This window comes from Engystomops pustulosus, chromosome 2 (assembly GCF_040894005.1).
Source record: "Engystomops pustulosus chromosome 2, aEngPut4.maternal, whole genome shotgun sequence".
NCBI lineage: Eukaryota > Metazoa > Chordata > Amphibia > Anura > Leptodactylidae > Engystomops > Engystomops pustulosus.
Genome location: NC_092412.1, coordinates 209,364,102 through 209,387,644, shown reverse-complemented (window position 1 = coordinate 209,387,644; position 23,543 = coordinate 209,364,102). Strand labels below are relative to the sequence as shown.

General features: G+C 40.1%; 1 protein-coding gene across 4 annotated transcripts in view; it reads left to right on the top strand.

The window, feature by feature from the left end:
* Positions 1–23,543, top strand: part of ADGRG2 (adhesion G protein-coupled receptor G2) — an 85,686-nt gene that overhangs the window by 27,739 nt on the left and 34,404 nt on the right. The window contains exons 3-9 of one of the 4 annotated variants that reach the window (XM_072137949.1): positions 171–767; positions 4,328–4,354; positions 13,435–13,482; positions 18,429–18,464; positions 20,197–20,256; positions 20,877–20,942; positions 22,909–22,959. In XM_072137949.1, coding sequence (XP_071994050.1) covers positions 171–767; positions 4,328–4,354; positions 13,435–13,482; positions 18,429–18,464; positions 20,197–20,256; positions 20,877–20,942; positions 22,909–22,959 — 885 coding nt within the window. The remainder of the gene's footprint in view (positions 1–170; positions 768–4,327; positions 4,355–13,434; positions 13,483–18,428; positions 18,465–20,196; positions 20,257–20,876; positions 20,943–22,908; positions 22,960–23,543) is intronic. The other 3 variants (XM_072137950.1, XM_072137951.1, XM_072137952.1) reach the window with 3 other exon arrangements.

The following is a 23,543-nucleotide window of genomic DNA, read 5'->3' as shown; positions in this document are numbered from 1 at the left end:
TATGCCATGCTGAGCCTGGCGTAGATTTGTATTCCAGCACAGGCTGGCTAGCAGATACATCAGAAGGGCACTCAATGTAAGGCTTGGCCATAATTGTATACCATTGTAATGTGGTTTTTGTCCTAGTAGGTTTACATTGTCCTTACTCTCTCATTCATTTTGTTTTTTAGCTCATGCTGCTAAATTTGACTACAAAGCTGTCTTCACTGCACCATGCAAGGATATTATGACGTTAAGTACACCTGTCCCTGAGCTATCAAAATTTACTGTGTGCACCTATATAAAACTGACTTCTTCAAATCCCTGGACTGCCTTCACATACCAACTACTTAATTCTTCTGTCAATACCTATGAGATTGGTGTTCTTGGTGATAGCAGCAGCTTGAAAATATGGATTTTTGGCACCCAGATAAATGTGATCGAAAAATTAAACCTACAGACTTGGTACGAGATCTGCATTATGTGGGATGGCAGCAAAAATTCAGTGAAATTTTACCTTGATGGTACTTTAAAAGAAAGCCGTAATTTGGAGAATAAAAATAAACTGGTTGGAGGGGGCCGTGTAGTCCTCGGATGCCCACACTTAAGAGAAACAAATGACTCTGTATCTCTTGGGTTGGTTGGTGATATATACATGTTTAGGATGTGGAGCATAGCACAAGATTCTCTTCTTCAGACATGTATTGATGGGAATGTTATTAAGTGGAAAATGGAAAACTGGATCTACAGCTCCAATGTAGTACTGGAAGATTCATCTTTGCACTGCGGTAAGTCTTGTCACATCTGCTTTTCATTTAACATCCCAAGATGATATCACTATAAACAGATTTTTCATGTGAGGCTCTGGTATGGAATATAATAGTATTTTATTGATATAATAAAGGTGAGTGAATCATCCAAGATTTGATTCACTAAAGCTTTGCTGGATTATTCCAAAAATTTGGGTCAAAATCTATGTTGCTCCAATAGTCCTGAAAATTGGTATATAACCCCATCTACTCCTCAAGAATACAGGTTTAAAACAAAGGTCCTATCTTGTTGTTTTTTAATTTACAATTTTTTTTTTCAATTTTCTCTAAGCTCGGTGATGAATGACAACATTTGCTAGCTGCTGTTTTGAAAGGTTCATCTAAAATAAAGGCAAATTTGCTTTGGTGCTAGGCAGATTTTTTTCCCCAAATCTACAAAGCAACAAATAGATTCAATCTAATATTGCTCACAAGTCAGAGGAACTCAACAATAATACTACTGATTCCATTATTATAGCAACGCTCGGCAATTTCTGTCAGCTCTATAGAAATAAATGGATCAGAATGGTCATGCGCGGATGTCTGCTCCATTAGTCTGAGGAGCGGCAAGGGGTCGGTCAGCACTGAGACCCCTGCTGATCAGCACGTTAGGCCCTATCCCGTGGAACTTGCCTTCATGGGAAAACCCCTTTTTGATCTTGTTTGACCTGAAGTTCCTTAAAATATTAAGAATGTACAAGTTAGTTGGACATATTTGTTGGTGACTAATTTCCATGTCTTGCCATTGCATGTAGTTATGCAGCATCCTTGCAGCTATACTAATAAGTTGAAAGCCAGATAGTTTGATAAGCTAGTTATCTCTGTCCAAATACTTATATGGACTATTGAGAAAATTTAAGAGAGCTGTGGACAGCTACTTACTGTCCCACAAACTAAAGGCAGAAGTATAAAAAAAATAGATGACCCAATAGATATAAAGAATAATGCATAATGAGACTAAATTCACTTAAATGTTATTTTTATTGTAAAGGGCTAAGAGAAATACTAGTTTTTCTGTTTTGTTTTTTTTTAATTTCCACAATTTCTAAAATCCTAGTAATCCCAATTTGGATGGTGATGTAAGATTTATGAAAACATCCTGCCAAAAAAAAGGGAAAAACAAATTTTAGATGATCTTATTAAACAAACTCCAGTAAAACCCTTATTTTTTCCCCTTATTTAATCATGTGTCAAAGTTTTATAATACAGATATTTAAATGAAACAAAATGTGGTTTGAAAAATCATCTTTTTTTAAATTCCAATTACGGATATCCTTAATATCAATGGCTTTAGATAAAAGTGTACCTAGAGAAAAAGTAAGAGTACTGTACTATTACTTCAATTGAACCACTTTCAAATCTAATTAATAGATTTACTTATATAACAACCATAGACGCAGTGGCCTGCAGATATTGTCCTAAAGTCATGTACCAAAGATGATAATATTAGTTATGTGAATTTTTAAAGTGTAATTAAACTTTTAAACAAGTTCCATACATCAGTAGTGCAGATGATAATAGAACACTTTGTAATGTACTTTATTAAAGAAGTGTGTCCCTGTGGCCTTCTTTTAATCTCTTTCTTTCTGCTTTAAGAAGTTTCCCTAAATCAGATTCCCTCCTTTACTTACACTGGGAGCTTATAGATAAGAAGCTGATAAAGTGTCCATTAACTTAAAGCGGTATTCCCATAATCCAAGACATCCACGGCATGTTTCATAGATACATAAGAGTTGTGGGTCCTCTATCCATTCAGCCAGTCCTGTAGGAAGGAGGTAGGTGGACTAGAAGCAGTCCCTGCATAGCTGAACATTCTCTAGCCATATTCCCTGTATAGGTGGCCGTTGACTTAGGCGGCTCAAAAGAACCTGGTATAAGGCACCAGGTAACATCATAGAATAATCAGTAACAAGATGATGATTATTATTTTAACCACTAACAAGAAAAAATAAAATCTCTTTCTAATATTATTCCTACCCGAAACCTCTGGAATTTCTGCCGTGCTATATATTTCCTTTTTCTGTCCAGATTCCAGAAATGTTTCTCCTAGACAGGGATATCAAAAGTAGACATCAGAGAAAGAGAGCTGGAAACTCTTGGTTTTCACTAAGGGCTTTAATGACTCACTTGGAAATTGGGAAAGTATCATATTTCCTAGCGATCAGTTATGCTTTCTGTTCCCTGTTGTGATATTTAATTTTACATCTTGCAATGATTTTAAGACACTAGCCAAAACCCTCATTATCATTTGCATGCTGGGTAGTAAAGTGATACAGATTGTGGGGTTAACAGTTGAAGAACAAAATATTTTTGCATGGTGGTAGCGAGTACTATCACAGGTGACCAGAGACCAACACAACTACTTTTCTATGTAGAAGCTTCAGTTTTATTTCCAAACTTTGGATATCTTGAATCAGAATTCCTAATGTTTGAGGAGTATTTCACAGTACCAATACTTTAGGGGCTTTGGAAGCATTTACAAGTTCTCAATGTATATTTTTTTCTTTGGTTACAGTATTTCCAAATATAAATCAAATCACAGCTAATCTAAATTGTATAAAAGAATATACACAACTTAAAAGGATTGGCCATTTATAGAAAAAAGGCTCATATAAGACCCGCACGCCCTTCCATGGAGGGGGCAGGTATACAACTCCCTTTTTGTGCCGGAAGCCAGCAGGGCAAGAGTTGTCACAGGAAGTTCTGCTGTCTGGGGATCATGTGACTTGCTGCTCCCAGCGGTGAACAGAAAACTTTAAGTGTTAAAGGAAACCTACCATTTCAAATGGTAGGTTTAAGCTGTAAACACCGAGCACCAGCTCAGGGTGATCTGGTGCCGGTGCTTAGTTTCGTTAGTGTTAAAACCGCGGTATCGCGGTTTTAACACTTTTTAAACTTTATAGCAGAAGCCTCTTCGGCGCTGCGCGCGACCGTGCGCGCGCAACGCCTGCGGCATTTCCTATGTAGGCGCGCGCACGATCGTGCGCACGCAGCGCCGAAGGAGTTTATGCTATAAAGTTTAAAAAGTGTTAAAACCGCGATACCGCGGTTTTAACACTAACGAAACTAAGCACCGGCACCAGCTCACCCTGAGCTGGTGCTCGGTGTTTACAGCTTAAACCTACCATTTGAAATGGTAGGTTTCTTTTAAGTATAACATGGGTGACCCTATTAAGTTCTTATAATTACCTGTATTATAAAGTATTCTATAAGTGACCAACCCTTTGAAGACCTTTTCTTCCATTTTTCATTGCCCATTTATCAACCTGTGGTCCGTTATTTAAGGATTGCTTAAAACAGTCATTAAGTTGTTACAGCCCATTGGATCACTGTTGTCAGTGATCAAAATTAATAAGCTGTCCTTTGTATACTGACTTCTCTCACACATTACATGATAGTATAGGCGTTCTGACAGAACGAGGAGCAGATAAACCTGAAGATGTATTTCTGAGATTTAAACACAAATGGGGCCCTCTAGAGGCAAACCTGTTTTATGCTTGAAGGAAAGTTTAGTAATCCACTCTGTCTTTTCTTTGCAGCTAAAGAATCTGAAGCTGTGCCTTCTGGTAAGTTTTTTATGTGAGAACAGTTTTTTGTTATGTGAACCTTTTACATAAACATCATGTTGCTAAGATAGTATTATCAGTTTATGAAGACATGCAACTACCTAAGGAATTACTGCTGCAGAAAATCACCTCTGTACATAGTAAAAAAGGCCAATGCTTGCCACTGATATAAAGTGTGAATTATCCTTAAGTCAAGAAGGCCTACTATTCACCAAATGTGACTAATGCAGTCATAAACTTACTTGCTTATTGTGCATTGTGCTAGTCTCAAATCTACAATTATATTTGCACCAATCTTCTGCTAAGCTTGGTGTTTTGGTAATTTCCAGCATTAGCAGTTTGAATGGGTTTTTGTGATTAAATTCACATACACAGAAGGCAAGGGCATACATAGAAATCATGGAATCCCATAATAAAAGTTATTTATGCCCCTTCCCTACTATTGGAGGCACGCCACTGATAGAAGGTATTATATAACATTGGCAGCAACATTAAAGGGGTTGTCAAGCCCCTGGCATGAAACATCCAGGGGATTTGTGGGGGGTAGCTATGGTGGAGCCCCAACAGATTACGCAAACACAGGTCCATTGTACTCCAATTAGACAGCATATGTGACTGGCTGCTCTATTGATCTCTATGTCGCTGAGGGAGATAGCCAAGCACATGTCTAGCCTGCCACCCCATTCTTTTTGGGGGTACAACAGAACCCTGTTCTAAGTCATCCTCTGTCCAGTAGATCGGGGATTACTTGTTATCACTGGACATCCCCTTTATCAGTACTGCCAGGGTTTGAGGGCCAATAAATATTAATTATTACTAATAAGAATATTTTGTTAGTAAATTCAATTATTATAGCCAGATAACCCCTTCAAGGCTTAGAGGTGGCATTACATGCAACATTAAAAAAAAATCACTCATAATAATAGTTCTTTCATAATTACTATACAACTCCAATTTGTTTCCACTTATATCTGCTTTTATTTCTTGATCTATATCTACAACAGCCATTGATTAAGAGGTTTGCAAAGCGGGGATACATTCTTCATTGCTCTCATATCTTGGCTTTTTGGTCCTGTGTTTAAGCTGTACTAGCATACATTAGCTATACTGTTCTGCATATATGCATAACTTACACTGGTATATGTCCAGCTGTGTGCATTTTGTATTGCTATCAACACCTCAAATGTGCTTCAAGACGCAGTAGAACAATATATGTGTCCTGTTTCTGACCACTTATTACCTCAGGCTGCTAAGTAATTTGGCCGGTCCAAGCGGAAACCTTGATCCTAATGAGGGCAAATAACTGATTCTAACATGGATAATAGACAATCTTGTATTCTTCACAATGTTTGCCCAGTTGGGAGTCTACTGTTTGTCACACTCAGCTGTGACTAACATTCTTCTACATGTGGCCACGCTGGCCTGTCCATAATAGCTGATAAATCGTTGTTGCATTTTGTTGATTTACTCTTGGACTGTTACATTTTTTTCTGCAGAGGAATCTTCCGGAGCACATAAGCTCAGGATCGTCGCTAATGGGCTGCTCATTCCCATATATTTTTATATATGCAAGAGGACCCATACTAAACATTTTACCAGTAATCTTTGAGCCCACGATAACAATTTGGTTATTTCTAACTGAAAGTCTAGTGCATCAACTTATTAGTGCACATGATCGTCGCCTACTCATATTCAACTTGCTAATTCCTCTGCAGACAAAGCATCTGTTCTATAAAATGAGTAAAAAATAATCAGTACAATCAGGCAAAAAATACAATGGGGCACATTTACTAAGGACCGTGCGCCAGTTTGCCTTCAGACTTTGCAAGTTCTTTAAGGTGCCAACTGCTCACACAGTTTATTTAAGAAATGCCTGAACCACCATTGTGTCGCACGTGGCCCTTTTGTGGCATAGCTGGACTACTCTTCATACGAGACAAATTAGGGGGTGTTCCGGTGTTCAGTCGGACCATGCACCAAAAAAAGGTTTTGTCAGGGAGTGCCAGATTCATGAAGAACATGCGCCAGAAATACTGAATCAGGCGCACCCTGCTTTTAGGTGTACCCCGTTCTTAGTAAATGTGCCTGATATCTGCATTTATACATTGATTGAAAATTTAGAGCTTAACACTTTATGCTTAGAACCTGAACACTGAGGTGGATATGATCCACATATAATTCTGGTTTTTAGATGCTATTTTTGAGGTCAAAACCAAACAAGGTTTCACAACCTTACCTGGTTGCCTGGAAATAAAGCATGGGATACTGGAGCATTTAGTATAAATACACATATCCCCAAATGTTCAGGTCCTGAGATGGAGATCTGCTTTACGACTGCTGTGCTTGTTAAATCGTGCAAGAAACTTTGTGTCTATATTCACTGATTAATGGTCCATGTGAGACCTTCTTTTATGTCATTGCTTTTGGAGTGTATTATACAATTCTATTGTAATTTCCTATTGTGTGATACAGTATTTGCACTCAGTGGTGCACCATATAGATTATTTTTGTGTTTTTTATGGTTCCACATACTGTAGGATCTCTTGTGTATGAGTAATGAATATAACCCATGCATATGAATACACTCCAAACACATTTTACATTTCTGCTCCTATTTGTATGCTTTCTACACAGTCAATAACTTTCAATAAAGTTGGCGTAAATCAATTGTACATGAAATTATAAAAAGAGTAAGACACTTTTTCTTCAATAATTTGGCTCTTTTCATGCTCCTCCATTCCTCTAATCTTGAGTGGGGATAATAAGTATTTGATACATTGCCAATTTTTTTTCCACTTAGAAAGAATGAAAAGGTTTGTAATTTTTATCATACGTACATATTGAGACATATGTTGAAATTTATTAATGTGTCAACAATGGTTCAACAGTGTTGAGCTAGAGGCTAGTCTTTTTTTCACCCAATTTAAATCTGTGATGATAAATTCTAGTGTAATGTAAGCATGATGAGTCCTAGTTTAGACCTGTTTTTTTTGCTGCATAGACTATCTTCCATCCAGCCATGCCCCTTTTTTCCAGAGACCACAAACACAATGCCAAACATCTACCAGAAGTTTGGCACATGTGGATTAATAAATCCTCCTCAGAATCTAAACAAAATAGAAAAATAAAGTCACATTATATCCTTTGCAGAAAAGCACCCCAAAAGTGTGTTTCCAACACCATGCTTCATGGTTTGGACAGTGTTGGGTTGTACTTATTCTTCTTCCTCCAAACATGGCAAATGGGGTTGATATCAAAATGTTCTACAGTATTTTGGTCTCACCTGACCACATGACAGTTGGATTATCCAGATCGCCATTGGCGAACTTCAAATGGGCCTGCACAGATGCTGGCATAGACCTTTCTTGTCCTGTCGAATTTTTATCCATGATGGTGTTACTAATGGTTGATATTGTGGTCCCAGCTCGCTTCAGGTCATTGAACAGGTCCTCCTGTGTACTTCTGGGCTAATTCCTTTCCTTTTTTTAAATCATCTTTACCCCACAAGGCAAGATCTTTCATGAAGTCTCCGGCTGTTAAAGATTGACGGTCATCTTGTGTTTCTTCAATATTCTAATATTTGCTCCAACAGTTGTCTGATAATCATGCTTGCCTATTGTCCAGTAGCCCATCACAGACTTTTGAAGGTTACAATTCTGCCCCTGGTGTCCATAGACAACTCTTTGGACTTGCCTATCATGAAGAGGTTGGAGTGCAGTTGTATGTGTACACAGGTGTCCTTTATACAGGCAACACATTCAAACAGGTGCAAGTAATACAAGTAGGGTAATGCAGAGTAGGTGAGCTTCTTATAGGAAAAAACTATTCTGAGAAAACCGTAATACTTGGGGGGTTGGAAGGTAACTAAATATGTATTTGCATGATTTTGAATTCTGACTCACAGTCGAAGTGTACCGACAATAAAAATTACTGGGAAAACTTGCAAAATTGGCAGTGTATCAAATACTTATTTCCCCCACTGTATTTGCTAAAGGTTGTTTGGTAGCAATGAGAGACAGGTACTCAAAGACATGTCAGATTACACAGAAGTCTATGGAGAGGGGAGGTGAAAAAATGAACAGGAGTGGCGTGAGAGGACCTAGTATCCACCCACCAGGAGAACTTGAAGTCACATACAAAGTTTTCAGAGGGGAAAACTGGTAAAAAAAATTCTCAAAAACAGTTATACAATGCCGAGAAATCCTGATAACCTTCATGTACATGGCTTGTACCATTGATTTGTGCTAAGTCTCTTGAAAGTTTCGGCATGCTTTAAATATTTTTTAAGAACTTTGCCTTGCTGCCATTAATGTACCATAACTGAACAGAAATATATACGGCAACCATATGAACAAATATGAAATGGTTGAAATTGAAGCATAAAAGTGATGTTAGAGTGTGTACATCTTAATAGTTTGCCAAAGATTGGAAATAATAAAGGCAAGGATGGGGAAATATTGTAAAAATAAAAAGACTCTTTACTGAAGGTCTTTTCTGATAATAATCATACGATATGGACATTGGCCAAGTTGGTTTTGAGGATCCAATCCCTTTAACCCCTAGGCGCACCACGACGTTATACTACGTCCCCGGGGCTAGATGCTTAGCGCACCGGGACGTAGTATAACGTCCAGATTCTGGGACCGGCTCACGAACGGAGCCAGTACCAGAAGCAGCGGCTGTCAGCTGTCTATCACAGCTGACACCGCGCTGTAACATCCCCGATCGGAGCCGACTGCGATCGCGGGTGTTAACCCCTTACACGCCGCAGTCAAACATGACCGCGGCGTGTAAGGGTGTTCCTGCTGTGGATCGGATCCCCCGTGCCGCTTACCGGGGGATCCGATCCTCTTCTGGGCAGCCCCGAAGTCTGCCTGATGCTCCAGGACTGCCCGATGTCCTTGCCAGTCAGATCCCTTCCGGCTCTGACTGTAAGCTGTCTGAGCATGCGCCTGCATGCTCAGACAGTTTATACTGCTCTACAATGAAATAGTATTGTAGAGCAGTGTATTGAACTTGAATCACCAATCAGAGCATTGCTGGTTCAAGTTCAAGTAAGTATAAGTAAAATCATGTAAAAACACTAAAGTTAACACATTACAATAAATAAAAAAATTATACATAAAAATATAAGCCCCTAAAATGACATTTTCCCATAAAAACACTTAATAAACTATTAAAAACACAAACACACAAAAACCCGCCACATATTTGGTATTGCCGCATCTGTAACAATCTGTATAATAAAACAGAATCATTACTGGACCTGCACGGTAAACACGGGGGAAAAAACCACAAAAAACGTTTCGGAAAAAGATAATTTTAAATTAATACCTGTAAAAAAAATGATCTAAAAAGTGATTTAAAAAATGTTACGCACTCTAAAATAAAAACCCTAAAAAGAACAACTATTCTCGCAAAAAATAAGCCCCTAACCAGATTTGTCAGCCGAAAAATAAAAAAGTTATGCATATGAAAAGATGGTGATGCTAAAATGAACAAAATTGTCTCCAAATTAGTTTTTATTCAGTAAAATTGAATAAAATACACAAAACCCCCACATATTTGGTATCCCTGCATCCGTAACAATCTGCATAATAAAACAGAATTGTTATTGGACCTGCAAAATGAACCCCGTAAAAAAAAACCCTCAAAAAGGCTGCCCTTAATACCCTTTAATACCCTTTAAAAATGCTCTAAAAAGTGATTTAAAAAAGCTACACACTCTAAAATAAGACCACTAATAAGAACAAATATTCTCGCAAAAAAAAAAGGGAAATGTTTTTTTTTAAAAAACCTATACAAAAAAGTTCCTAAAAATTGATGATTTTCATTTCCTCCTACAACAAAGAGTTAATAAAATCTCACCAATTAGCTATAGATGCCCCAAAATTATGTACCAGAAAAGTGCATCTCATGTGGCAAAAAAATAAGCCCCTATAGGTCCACAATTTAAAAAACAAAAAAAATTATAGCCTGTACAATGTGACATAGCAAATCTGATCTGCATGGCGCCTCCTTCCCTCCTATGCCCGGCCGTGCGCCCATACAGCAGGTTACCATCACATATAGGGTATCGGTGTACTCGGTAGAAATTGGGTATGAAACTTTGTGGAGCCTTTTTTCATTTTATCCATTACAAATGTTTAATTTTCCACCCAAAATGAGTGTATTTTCAAAAAATACAATTTGTAGACCACACCTCCATTTTGTTTTAATTTCTATAAAACACCTAAAGGGTTAACAAACTTCTTAAAATGGTTTTTCATACGTTGAGGTGTGTAGTTTCCATAATGCAGTAATTTATGAGTCTAGCTATTATTTAGGCCTCTCACGGTCAATTAAAAGTTGAGCAGGTCCATGTAAATATTAGTCCACTAAGTAATGTCCTCACACAGCCCCCCACTAAGTAATGTGCCTCACACAGCCCCCCACTAAGTAATGTCCTCACACAGCCCCCCACTAAGTAATGTCCTCACACAGCCCCCCACTAAGTAATGTGCCTCACACACAGCCCCCCCACTAAGTAATGTCCTCACACAGCCCCCCACTAAGTAATGTGCCTCACACAGCCCCCCACTAAGTAATGTCCTCACACACAGCCCCCCCACTAAGTAATGTGCCTCACACAGCCCCCCCAGTAAGTAATGTGCCTCACACTGCCCCCCACTAAGTAATGTGCCTCACACAGCCCCCCCACTAAGTAATGTGCCTCACACAGCCCCCCACTAAGTAATGTGCCTCACACAGCCCCCCCCACTAAGTAATGTGCCTCACAAAGCCCCCCAGTAAGAAATGTGCGTCACACACAGCCCCCCAGTAAGTAATGTGCCTCACACACAGCCCCCCAGTAAGTAATGTGCCTCACACACAGCCCCCCAGTAAGTAATGTGCCTCACACAGCCCCCCAGTAAGTAATGTGCCTCACACACAGCCCCCAGTAAGAAATGTGCCTCACACACAGCCCCCCAGTAAGAAATGTGCCTCACACACAGCCCCCCCAGTAAGTAATATGCCTCACACAGCCCCCCCCCAGTAAGTAATGTGCCTCACACAGCCCCCCCAGTAAGTAATGTGCCTCACACAGCCCCCCCACTAAGTAATGTGCCTCACACAGCCCCCCCACTAAGTAATGTGCCCACACACAGTCCCCCACTAAGTAATGTGCCTCACACAGCCCCCCCCCCCACTAAGTAATGTGCCCACACACAGTCCCACATGTTCTCCCCCTCCCCTGTCATGTCTCCCCCCTCACCTCACAGATGCAGCTCTCGCTGTGTGGTCACTGCTTTCCCCGGCAGGTCATGTGACCATGACATCACCAAAGGTCCTTCAGCCTTCAGCCTCCGGGGGACTTATACTCCCGGAGGGTGAAGCTACTGCTGGGGAAAGCAGTGACTGTACATCGTCTCATCATGATGTGTGTCCTGAGGATACACATCGTGATGAGAGGATGTTGTAGCGATCCCCCTACTGCACTCACCATTCAGTGCTGTGCTCCCACACAGCTGCCTCGTCTTCTCCAGCCAGCAGCCGCTCTGTGAAGGGACACAGGTCGGCACGTGGTGACGTCATCACGCCGACCTGTGTCCTGCAGAGCGGTGCGCACAGGCGGTATGTGCTGCACCGCTCTGCCTATAAATGACGTCGCCGCCTTAAAGGCGGCGATTTAATTTATTTTACAGGTGGCACGGACCTGCCAGCCATTGGCAAGTCCGTGCTACCAGCGGCAAAATGCCGCTCTTAAATTCGGTCCGCTATCACCTCGCCTCATGGCAGAAGCGGCCCGGGCAACACTCTAATAAGAGGATAAAGAATCGAAACTAGCTTCACAAACATTTGATGAATCACAATTAAAGGAACTACCTGTCTATCAGAAATATTTTTTCCTTAAAGAAATCTACCAAATCCACTTGGTTGATCCAGACGGTTGATTCTTAAATCCAAATCATCCCTATAAACCTTTTACTATTTTCTTAAATGTAGCCTGTTTTATTACATTATTTGATTTATATGTTAATTAGCTGCAGAAACTACACAGGGCTTGGAGTAGTCCCTGTAAGCTCCTGGGACTAAGGCTACTCCACACCTTGAGTATCCCAGCAGATCCGCTTCCCTGCACATTCATTCCAGAAATTTTGTGGCATTGAAAAATCTTAGTCCTGTGGCAGTTTTTATGAAACATCCAGCACTCCAGAAAGATTATAGACAAATATAAAGGCATAAAAAAGCCACAAATACAGTCAGGTAGAAGCACGATGACCTATGCCTTTTGGCTTTACCTAACAAAACCATGATTAAGGCCTGTTAGATAGGGTTGAAACATGTCGGTCATCATGTTCCTATCTGACTGTACTTGTGGTTTTTATTTTATGTTATTATAAGGAAGAGTTTGTCTGCTACAACCTTGCTCTAATGCTGGAGGTTTTTCCAGTTTCTTCAAGTATTACTCAGCTGCTGCTTGCTATACAGGTGCACATAGTTTTCCCTGAAGCAAAGTGCACTCACAGACAGCAGGAGGGTGAACTGGTTTTTTCCTATTCATTTATCACATTAAACCAAAGTTCTGCTTAGTCTGATTCATTTTTGTACCTGCACTAATTCTGTACATTTTCATTGCGGATCACTAAATATGCCATAAATATGTTATGGCTATTGTTGTTGATCCTCCTGATGTAGAGCTGCAGGCATCCGCCGTCAGATCCGACCACCTCTCCATTCATGTCTGCAGGGAGCGGTGAGTTAGGAGAGCAATCGGCAATCAGATATTTGCGACATATGCTACCTACGATGGGTAATTCCATTTAATTGAGCACAAGGCTGACCTAGTACACCAGATAAATCAAGAAATTTATCAGGCCTGTATGAGCAGGTGTAAAACATTGTAGACTAAAGGTTTTTTTTATGGCATCGAGTTGTAATCAGGAAGAATCGATACTACTTGTGAGTTTTGCCAATCAGCATGACAAATAATTGCATAATAAATACATAATTTGCGGAAAATATACACTCGTTATCCAATCTAAAGTAAATACTAATAAATAATCTAATAATTTCCTTTTTATTCCTTTATAAAACAGGTCAGATCAACCATAACATTCACATGTTTCACAAAAGATCTCTTGGAGGTAAAACTTAATCTGTGCTGCTTGCTTGTGTTATACTAATTATAATTAATTTGATTTAATTATCTGAATGCCTCTTCTCCTTACCACATGTGCAGTCTCAGTTTTATCTGATACTTTGTATGGTTATATTGTGCATAGAAATGAGACTGTACAGTGGTAGGAAAGTGCCAATGAAAACCTGACCGATATTGTAAAGCATATTTATTATAGAGTAATATTTCACTTTGAGAGAAAAGAAATATGACTGCTATTCTACTCCAGGAGAATAGTGAATGTATGTATAAAGGTTTTCAGTACACTCTGCTTGACGTGATATCATGATAATATCATGACCTGGCCTTTTAATGGGTTTGTCCCAAGTATATAGGTGGTCCCCTATCCACAGCATGGAAACCTGGTTCATTGAAGAGCTGTGAGACCCATTCTCGGGATCGTGAGGGTCCCAGCAGTCAAACCCTCACCAATCAGATAGATATCCACTATCCAGTGGATAGTGGATAACTTGTATAGTTGGGACAACTTCAAGTATTACTCTCCTCCATTCGTCTTTGCAACCAATGAAAGAAGATGTTATTGAATACAGCAGCCACCTTAATTTGAAAAATGTGAAACTAAAAAAAATTGTTTTAAACTTCTAAAATAATATCTAAAATACATTAAAAATGCATAATTTAAACTGCAAATAAGAGCCTTTGAATCTCCTGGCACTGTTGCCAGATTGTTGGATTCCTCTTGAGACTTGAGCTCAGCAAGCGCAGCACCATCCATACCTACGATAGGCCACTTTATTTTCCCTAAAATACATTTCACCGACCCCATTCCCATAGGCTTTAGTGATAGACGGTGGCAGTGTAAGCAACATTCAACGTTGAAAACTGCACCACTTGTATTTGGACTTACTCGTTGCTTGCACTTTGGTATCAGGTAAGTCTGTTTGCTTTCACTTTGCATTTTACTCGACCCCTTCTGTCCTCAAAAACACCTTTTCATCTTGTTAAATCTCACCTTCTCTGGTTCTTTCTAAATTTAACCTTTTACTTGGCTTCCGTATTCTTGCCAAGTCATTAGACCTTCTTCACAGCTTTTCCCAAATCTCATCCTTACGTTCAAATTCTAAAATGGAACATTTTCTTGAGACACAGAATTAAGGAAAGGACTATACAGTATGTTAAACCATGGCTACTACAGTAATATGACAATATGCATAACTCAAGGCAAATCTGAAATGTATTCTCTTTAAAAATGGGAATATATGCAAGGCTAGGTTCACATCTCATTTTCATTATATGCTGAGTGTGCATGATGTATACCCTCAGTGTATACTGGGTATGACATAGGTGGTAATTTATCATATGCTCACGCATGAGCCTATGATATAGGCCATGCCCCTGTCCTGCCAGATACACCAAGAGGCTCAGGCGTCTTGATGTAGCTGTCGGGCGGTCAGACTTACGGGCATAACTGGCGTAGTTTTGTATAAAAACCCGATAATGAATGTTCACAAGCTTTTAGAAAGTATGTGCCAGCGGCTGCGCCCCTCCACACTTACATCAAGGTGGTGTAGGCACAAAAATAAATAAAAGCACTGATAAACCCATAATTTTTGTTTCCCTCTGGCCTGTATTTGTCGTATACTGTGGAAACGCAAGCTACTTATTTTCATCCTGCTGCCTCCCGCTGAGCCATGTGTATACTCAACAGAGGCCATTGAAGTCTACATATGCATTTGCACGCTCAGAAGAAGGGAAGGACTCCACTGATGTCACTGTCCGGCGACTGGCTGCTGCCAATGTTCACTCCTCCCCCTGCATTCAGGAGGGAGAAGGAGGCTGTATAAGCAGACAGTGATATTTGTCAGTCCCATATCCTTACAACCTGTGCCAAACCTAGACTAAACAATACTTTTGGAACAATAAAAAGTTAACACAATTCGTTACAGATTCTGCCTTGTGACCATCGCTTGGATAAGTGAACTTTGCTGTTTCACTATACCATGTAATTACCTATTGCTAAGAAATGGTGGGACTGATACCTCAGCTCATTATTAGGCTGTGACGGGATTTGCATTGTTTTGTAATAATTAGTTTGTATTAGTTGTAATAACTAATAATCAGCATGGTGTACAGTAAAGATTACATATCAGAACTGAATGTCTCCTTTCTTACCTGTTCTCCTGGCTCCTCACAGTTGAAGAATTATTTGATTATGTTAAGATCAGTTTTAAAAGCACACGTTTGTGCTTATAATACACATGTTTGCGAATTGCAATCTGTTTTTCTTAGGTTTTCTTAGCATGTCATAATATTGCTTTGAGAAAGAAATTTTAACAGGTTAAGTATAAGACCCTTGTATGGTCACCCATATTATACTTACCCTCACAAAGTCATGTGACCTGCGGGAGGCAGGACTTGGGTCTTCCTGTGACGTCACATGTCCTGATGGCTTCTGCTTGATGGTGGAGGCCATGTAGTCATTACTATATGCATGCCCCCTCCTCATAACCACTTCAAAATCACTGGTAGGAGAGGCATGGGTATGTATCCGGATGGGAATGTTTATTTAACATTGGCCTCAGGAGAGATAAGAATAAGAAACCGTGCTTTATTCACCTGTCTCCGGGGCGCCAGTGCCCCCCATCACCACTAGTCTGTGGTTGTTGAAGGAATAATCGGTGTATGACAATATATAGTACGGGTGGGGAACTGTTGTACACATTTTTGTGTTAAGTTATAAGTGTATTCGTATAATTTAAAATTATATTGAACTGTTACGGCATTCTATAGCACAGGGAAGTAATGCTCACCCTGCATTTCAAACTTTTATAGAGTATTTATAACAAAGCAAACACGCATAAACTAGAATTAGCTGTGACCCATAAGGTGTCTTTAACCCATACGAGGGTAACATAACTATACACATATTATAGTTGGGGAGGCTGGTACAGATTTTGCATTGGGCACAGCAGCTGTAAGGAGTACACACACATTTTATACTGTGTAGTTGAGTAATATTGTCAGTTTAGAGACACTATTAACTTTACTGTCTAGAATGTAATTACCATATCTATATGTGGATATTACCCCACATGGCTTGAACTCTATCATCTTTGGATCCAGTAAAACTGTAAAAAATTTTGTAAAAAATTGTGTCATGTGTCGGTTGTTGTGGTTGTTTAAAAAGGCTACAGCTGCTTTGTTGCTTAATGAATTTCCAGCTTTAGAGTCTGTGTCGTTGTTGAAACACAGTTTTGCCTTAGTTATAAGTAATTAAACAGGTTGTCTGTCTTCTGCAAAAAAATTGGTTTCTCTGCTTGCTGCCATTCATCAGGAAGCTTCATTGCATGTTTCCTGTGAATAAAAATCTGTCCCTGGTCATGTGATGTCACACAGGCGCACAGCTCATTTTAGCACACAGCTCTAATTACTCTCTATAATATAATGAGCTGTGCACCTATGTGACCTCACATGACCACAGACTCCTTTTTATCCACAGGAGGTAAACAATGAAGCTCCCTGTTGAATGACAGCAAGCAGAGATCTAGAAGACTATGAGAAATTGATACAGAAAATGCATTTCATTACACAAATTGTATCAATTATTTGTTGAAAGTGGGCAACCCCTAAAAATATAAATCTGTTTAAAAAAAAATGCTTGTTTCCTTTCTATAGGGACCCTGCCTACTAATATGGCCATTTCCAAACCCATGCTTGTTATTGCTTCTGCATGTCCAAAAGTCTCCATTTAATAAAACACAAAGGAAACGCAACATTGTGCATGGGCCAGCCTTAAAATGGTCTACAAGTAAATTTTAAGTGAGGCTTTGCTGTTCATAGTGATGTCTGCATTCATATTTTGCTTAGAAGACACATTTTCTTACAAAACTGTAACCAGTACCATAAATGGAATTGTGGTGACAGCTCCTTGATAAATATTTCAGGTAAAGTCTGACCCGTGGTACGCATTTCTTCCTGCAGTCATATTCATATGATATTAGGTATCATGAATTATGTTTGTTGAGGTCATACAGTATCTCACTACAGAAAATAGTGAGCATGCTTGAGTATACAAAACTTTTTTTCTCTGATGACTATTTGGTTACATTCGCAAGTTCAGGATCACTTATAGCAGATCTCCCGTGTGAGGATCAGATAAGAGGACCTCATCTTTTTAAGCTAATGTTCTGTAAGTATGATTGGGACACCGAGGTTAATGCGTTTTTCTGGGACAAAAATATTGATAACATATCCCAAGACTAGCTCCTCAATATCAGATTGGTTGGGGTCCAACACCAAGCAGAACCACATATCAGCTATTCTCAGCAGCTGATAGACTGTGTTCACATGTTCCACTAGAATTGTGAATGGGCAGGAGCTTGTCCAGGTTGAAGATGCATTTAAATCGAAATGTATGCGATCAGTAACAAGGACCACATGTTTTGCATTTAAAAGAGTGAGGTTCTTTACTGATGGCATGCGTTTCAGATGAAATAAACGTGCAAGTCCCTCCCCATTCTGATTATGTTACGTTTCAAAAGCAATTCAACCTAAGTTTGTGAACGTAGCCTGAGAATCTGTTCTCTTTGGTGTGGTCAGACCCAGTTACTGCATATCTCTGTTTATTAGCTGCTGAGAACAGTTGATGTGTGTAGAAGAAGGATACCGAACATCCACCCATTTGATATAAATTACCGAACCATAAGGGTAGGTCATCAATATATTTAGCCTAGAAAAAAACCTCTTGGGGCTATATTTCCACCGCAGTACATCTCAGTATTTACATTCGAATTCGTAAGGCAAAATAGTACTAAAACACAGAAGAGGTACAAATCTGGATGGAAAATACTAGCACAAGAGTACTGCAACATGAACAGACCCTTACAATTCATGAGAACACATTTTTATGTTTAATGAGGATTAAAGTAGTTAAAATGTTATTTTCTATTTTAGATCCTACAACTGGAGTGTCGACAACTGAACTGGAAGGTGAATCATAATTCTCAAGTTTAAAAGTGGACAATTCAATATTTCCATTCAATATAAGTGTTTTGCAGAAAGCTCTTAAAGAGGATCTGTCACCCGAAATAAAAGCTCTAGAAGCACATACTAAAGTAAGCAGCTCCCTAGCCCTACCCCAGTATTAGCAGTGTTAAATCACTAGCTTTATCAGAACATACCTATAAAGCTAGGAAACAGTGCAGTACATAGCCCTCCGAACACCAGACCAAGCTTACAGCAGTCCGGCGTATTCATTAGGGGGCAGGCTGAAGAGGCGGTGACTGCAGCATGGAGCCTTCCAGTCACCACCGGCATATGGTGTGGATCCAGGGCAGAAGCTGAGGAGAGAGGAGCGCCTGGGACTGCCCCCTCATGAATACGCCGCTGTAAGGGTACATTCACACGCGGTATGCCCGCCGTGCAGGCATACCGCCGTGTGCTGGAGGTGAGGAGGAGGTGACCCCTCCTCCCTCCATAGGAAATAGCGGCACACGGCCGCACATCCGCTGAAAGATAGAGCTTGCGGCCCGGATCCCCGCTGTGCCGCTATTGCCGTCTATGGGGACGTACATGCGGCCGCAAATTTGCGGCCGCATGTACGGCCCCGCAGACGGCAGTGTGAATGAGCCCTAAGCTTGGTCCAGCATTCGGAGGGCTATGCACTGCAGTGGTTCCTAGGTTTATCAGTATGTTCCGGTAAAGTTAGCGATTTAACACTGCATTTACTGGGGTAGGGAGCTGCTTACTTTAGTAAGTGGTCCTAGGGCTTTTATTTCGAGTTAAGGGTCCTCATTAAATGTTTTATATAATTGCTATTTCACCTCATATTCTTTCTTACATTGTAACCCTAGATCACATACATTTCCAGAATACATTCAGCTAATATTTATATAGAAAATCAGCAGACCACAATTGAGAAAGTCCTAGCAGTGATATTACATGAGTTTAGAACATTCAGTTTAATGAATACTTATTAAAAATAACACCCAAGAACAAAATAATTATGTCACCCGAGACCACACTAAAGAAAACTCATAATGAAGGATAAAACACAAAGGTCAGATTCACTATCCAGAGCAAAGAAAATGTACAATATTACCATGTTTGTACCAAACAGCTATTGTGGGATTGGGAGTTGGCGTTTTTTCCTCATTTAATTTAGTAGGTAAATATATAGGTTCAACACGGAGCTGTGTTAGGCTTTATATTTTGCGTGATGAGCTGACATTTTCATTGAAAATCTCCATTTAAAATTATATAAAATGGCACAAAAGTGGCCTTTTGGATATGTGGGCGCTATTTTCTATTATGGGGCTCCGGAAGAGATTTAGGGTCAAAGATATACCAGAATACAGTATAAGGCTACATTCACACGAAAGTATGTACATCCCCCATACACAGTAATGGGCTCACGGTGCCCAAGGGAGCGGTATTGTGCGGCACACGTGTGGCACCGTACCGTTCCTTAGCCATGTGAAATATCGGACATGTTGTATATTTCTCTAGCAGTACGGCGCCGTGGCCACTCATCACCTCCTCCTCTCCCCGGCGCCAATGAATGCTACTGTACGGCGGGCATACATCGTGTGAATGTAGCCTAAATCAACTTTCTTTTGTATTATAGTTATATGAGCATTTCTACTAATCACTGACAATATATTTTATGATGAGCTTACCTCTTCTGCAAGCTTCAAGCTAACATTTGTTTTGCTTTCTGCAGCAACCATTTCTTCTACTTCTATCCCCTCTCTTGTTTCACCAGCAGGCAGCCTTACAACAGGTATGTGTAGGCATACAAAACATAGAGGGATTTGTTGTCTAAGGCTATCTGATTGCATTAAACTGGTATTTCCATTATAGACAACTATGGCATATCCATAGTTGTATGGCGCCAATCTCTAAAGCCTGGTTACCCATCTAACCTGATCAGCACATCAGTGTGCTCCCTTAATAATTTGTAGACGTTTAAAGGAAACGGTCTCATAATAAGAATAAGAAATCTTTATATATATAGCACCGTCATATTACGCACTGCTTTACAGATCATTGAGGTATATATGTAAACAAAATATGATGTTACACAGTAATAACATGATCAGATGAAACAATAGGAATGAAGCCCCTACCTTCAAGAGCGATTACAATCAGATGGGGATCGCTCATTCCAAAAAAAGGTCCTAATTTCTATACTAATGGCAAAGCACGTGGATGCGCCATAAATGTCAAAAAGCTATTGGTCAAACATGTCAAATTATACATATGTTTAAACGCTCAAGAAAAAGTTTTTCCTTAAAATTCAACTATTTTTTGCATGTAAGCTAAAGTTGCATTTCAAGTTAATTTCAGCTTACAGTTTATTTTTTAATATCTATTTAATATCTCTTTTTAATTACTTTGTAGGGACTGATGCATCGACCAGTAGCTCCAGTACATACTCAGTAGTCGAAACCACAAATATAACTACTAGTAAGTACCAGTGTACAATGATCAGAGAAAACAATGAAGATACGCAAAAAATAGGAGGGCAAGATGAAATTTGTGTGGCTTCTCTGAATCCTTGAGACTGTGTTATAGACACGTATCAGAATATGGATTCCACTATGATTTTCTGTGACAGAAATCTCTGAGCAGGTCCAAAACATCTTGAATCTCCTATAACGCCATGGTGTCTAAGACATTTCAATTTATGGTAATGAGATTTTGAGTCTGATTTAGTTTAAGTTTATTGACCTTTTGTGAACCAGGATTTATTTTGTGTGGTTCTTTTTTGTATTTTTTACTTCCTGCATGCCAAAAGTCATAAGTTCTTTATTCACACAGCCATATGAAGGCTGTGCCTAATGGCACTATTTAATATCCCCTGCATTGTACTGGGAAGCTGGAAAAAAAAGCCATATTTGGTGAAATCAACAAAAAAGGACGTTGCGCCATGTTTTTGCTGGCTTTGTTTTTTATAACTTTCATTGTGTGGTTTAAATGACACGTCCATTTTATTTTCTGGGTCAGTATAATCACAAAGTTACCAAATTGATATAGTTTTGCTATGTATTAATACCTTTGAAAAATGTGGTCCATGTTTTCTAAAGGCATAGCCTATTAATGAGCAAACTAAATATTTGAAAGGAACTGGAGTAGGAAAGTGCTATTGTATATTGTAGGAAAGTTATGCCTGTATTATAGTAGGTGACTTTGATGTTCATTTTAGAAAAGTTTTGTCCTAGATTACTACTAGAGATGAGCGAGTATACTCGTCCGAGCTTGATGCTCGTTCGAGTATTAAGGTACTCGAAACGGCTCGTTGCTTGGACGAGTATTTCCCCTGCTCGAGATCGAGCATTTAATTAAAAAAACACAGTGAAGAACAATGAAGAATAGAATAAAAACAGTGAACACAGTGAACACAGGATCATTTAAGTGAAAAACACAGTGAAAAACACAGTGAAGAATAGATTACAGATGTTCGGCACATCTGCTTACTTGTCGGAAGATACGCGCGGAACAAAATAGTATGTGAAGAACAATATATATGTGTGAAGAACACATTGAAAAACACGGGGAGCAGGACAGAGACAACAGGGAGCAGCACGGAGACACCGGGGAGCAGCACAGAGACACCGGGGAGCAGCACGGTGACATGGGGCAGCGGCAGCACGGAGACTTGGGGCAGCGGCAGCATGGAGACATGGGGCAGCAGCAGCACGGAGACATGGGGCAGCGGCAGCACGGAGACATGGGGCAGCGGCAGCACGGAGACATGGGGCAGCGGCAGCACGGAGACATGGGGCAGCGGCACGGAGCGGCACGGAGACATCGGGCAGCGGCACGGAGACATCGGGCAGCGGCACGGAGACATCGGGCAGCGGCACGGAGACATCGGGGCACGGAGACATCGGGGAGCGGCACGGAGACATCGGGCAGCAGCACGGAGACATTGGGCAGCAGCACGGAGACATCGGGGAGACTTCAGTGGAAGAAGAGCAGCGGATCCCGGAACAGCGTATCTCCCGACAAGTAAGCAGATGTGTCGAACATCTGCAATCTATTCTTCACTGTGTTTTTCACTTAAATGATCCTGTGTTCACTGTTTTTATTCTATTCTTCACTGTTCTTCACATCTGCTAACTTGTCGGGAGATAATATACGTGCGGAACAGTGAAGAATAGATTGCAGATGTTTGCATACATCTGCTAACTTATCAGAAGACATTCTTTTTCAATTAATTAACACATTTTATTCCCGAACCATGGTCCCTTTGAAAAATGCTCGAGTCTCCCATTGACTTCAATGGGGCTCGTTATTCGAGACGAGCACTCGAGCATCTGGAAAAGTTTGTCTCGAATAATGAGCACTCGAGCATTTTAGTGCTCGCTCATCTCTAATTACTACCCTTTATTCTCTTTGGTAAAGTGAACCTATTGTTTCAATATTGCAGTTTCTGAATTTACCATTGGCACATCCAGCAACACGACACTTTGGACAAGTGGTGAGTGTAGATCTAGTATGAAGTTACAGTGACTTTGCACCTGTTTTGTTACCTTAATAAGTCTCTAACACCATTTGTGACTTAAATCACCGCTGTGATAATAAACTCCTCTTTTTGTGCTCAGTACTTTCACTTATTCCATTCTGAGGCCCAAAGCGAAGTTATATCTTGGAGCCCCCTGATACTATGCTCAGCCCCTTGGAGTGCTGTTCTGCTGCCTGGCATTGCTCTCCTCCTCTTGGTCTGGTTTACTCCTCACTGATTCGTGGAGAGAGGAACCGCCCCCCTTGTGCTCTCTTTGTCCCAATCCTCTTCAATTCCCCAGACCGGCTGTTTTTTTTTACAGCTGGAACATTGAACTTGTGTCCCAGCAATGTGTGGCCTTTCTGTCTCTTGAGCCCAATGCAGCTTCATAGGGTTTGTTAAACGGAAACCTGCCTCCTGATTCCACTAATAAAATTATAATTTTTTTTTCAAAACCTCCTATATTATATTTTGTAGATTTACATGGTGTTGTGCCACATAGCCTGGCCAGAAATTGTAGTGTAACACTTCCTTCATCACAAGTGATGAAAGTCAATGAG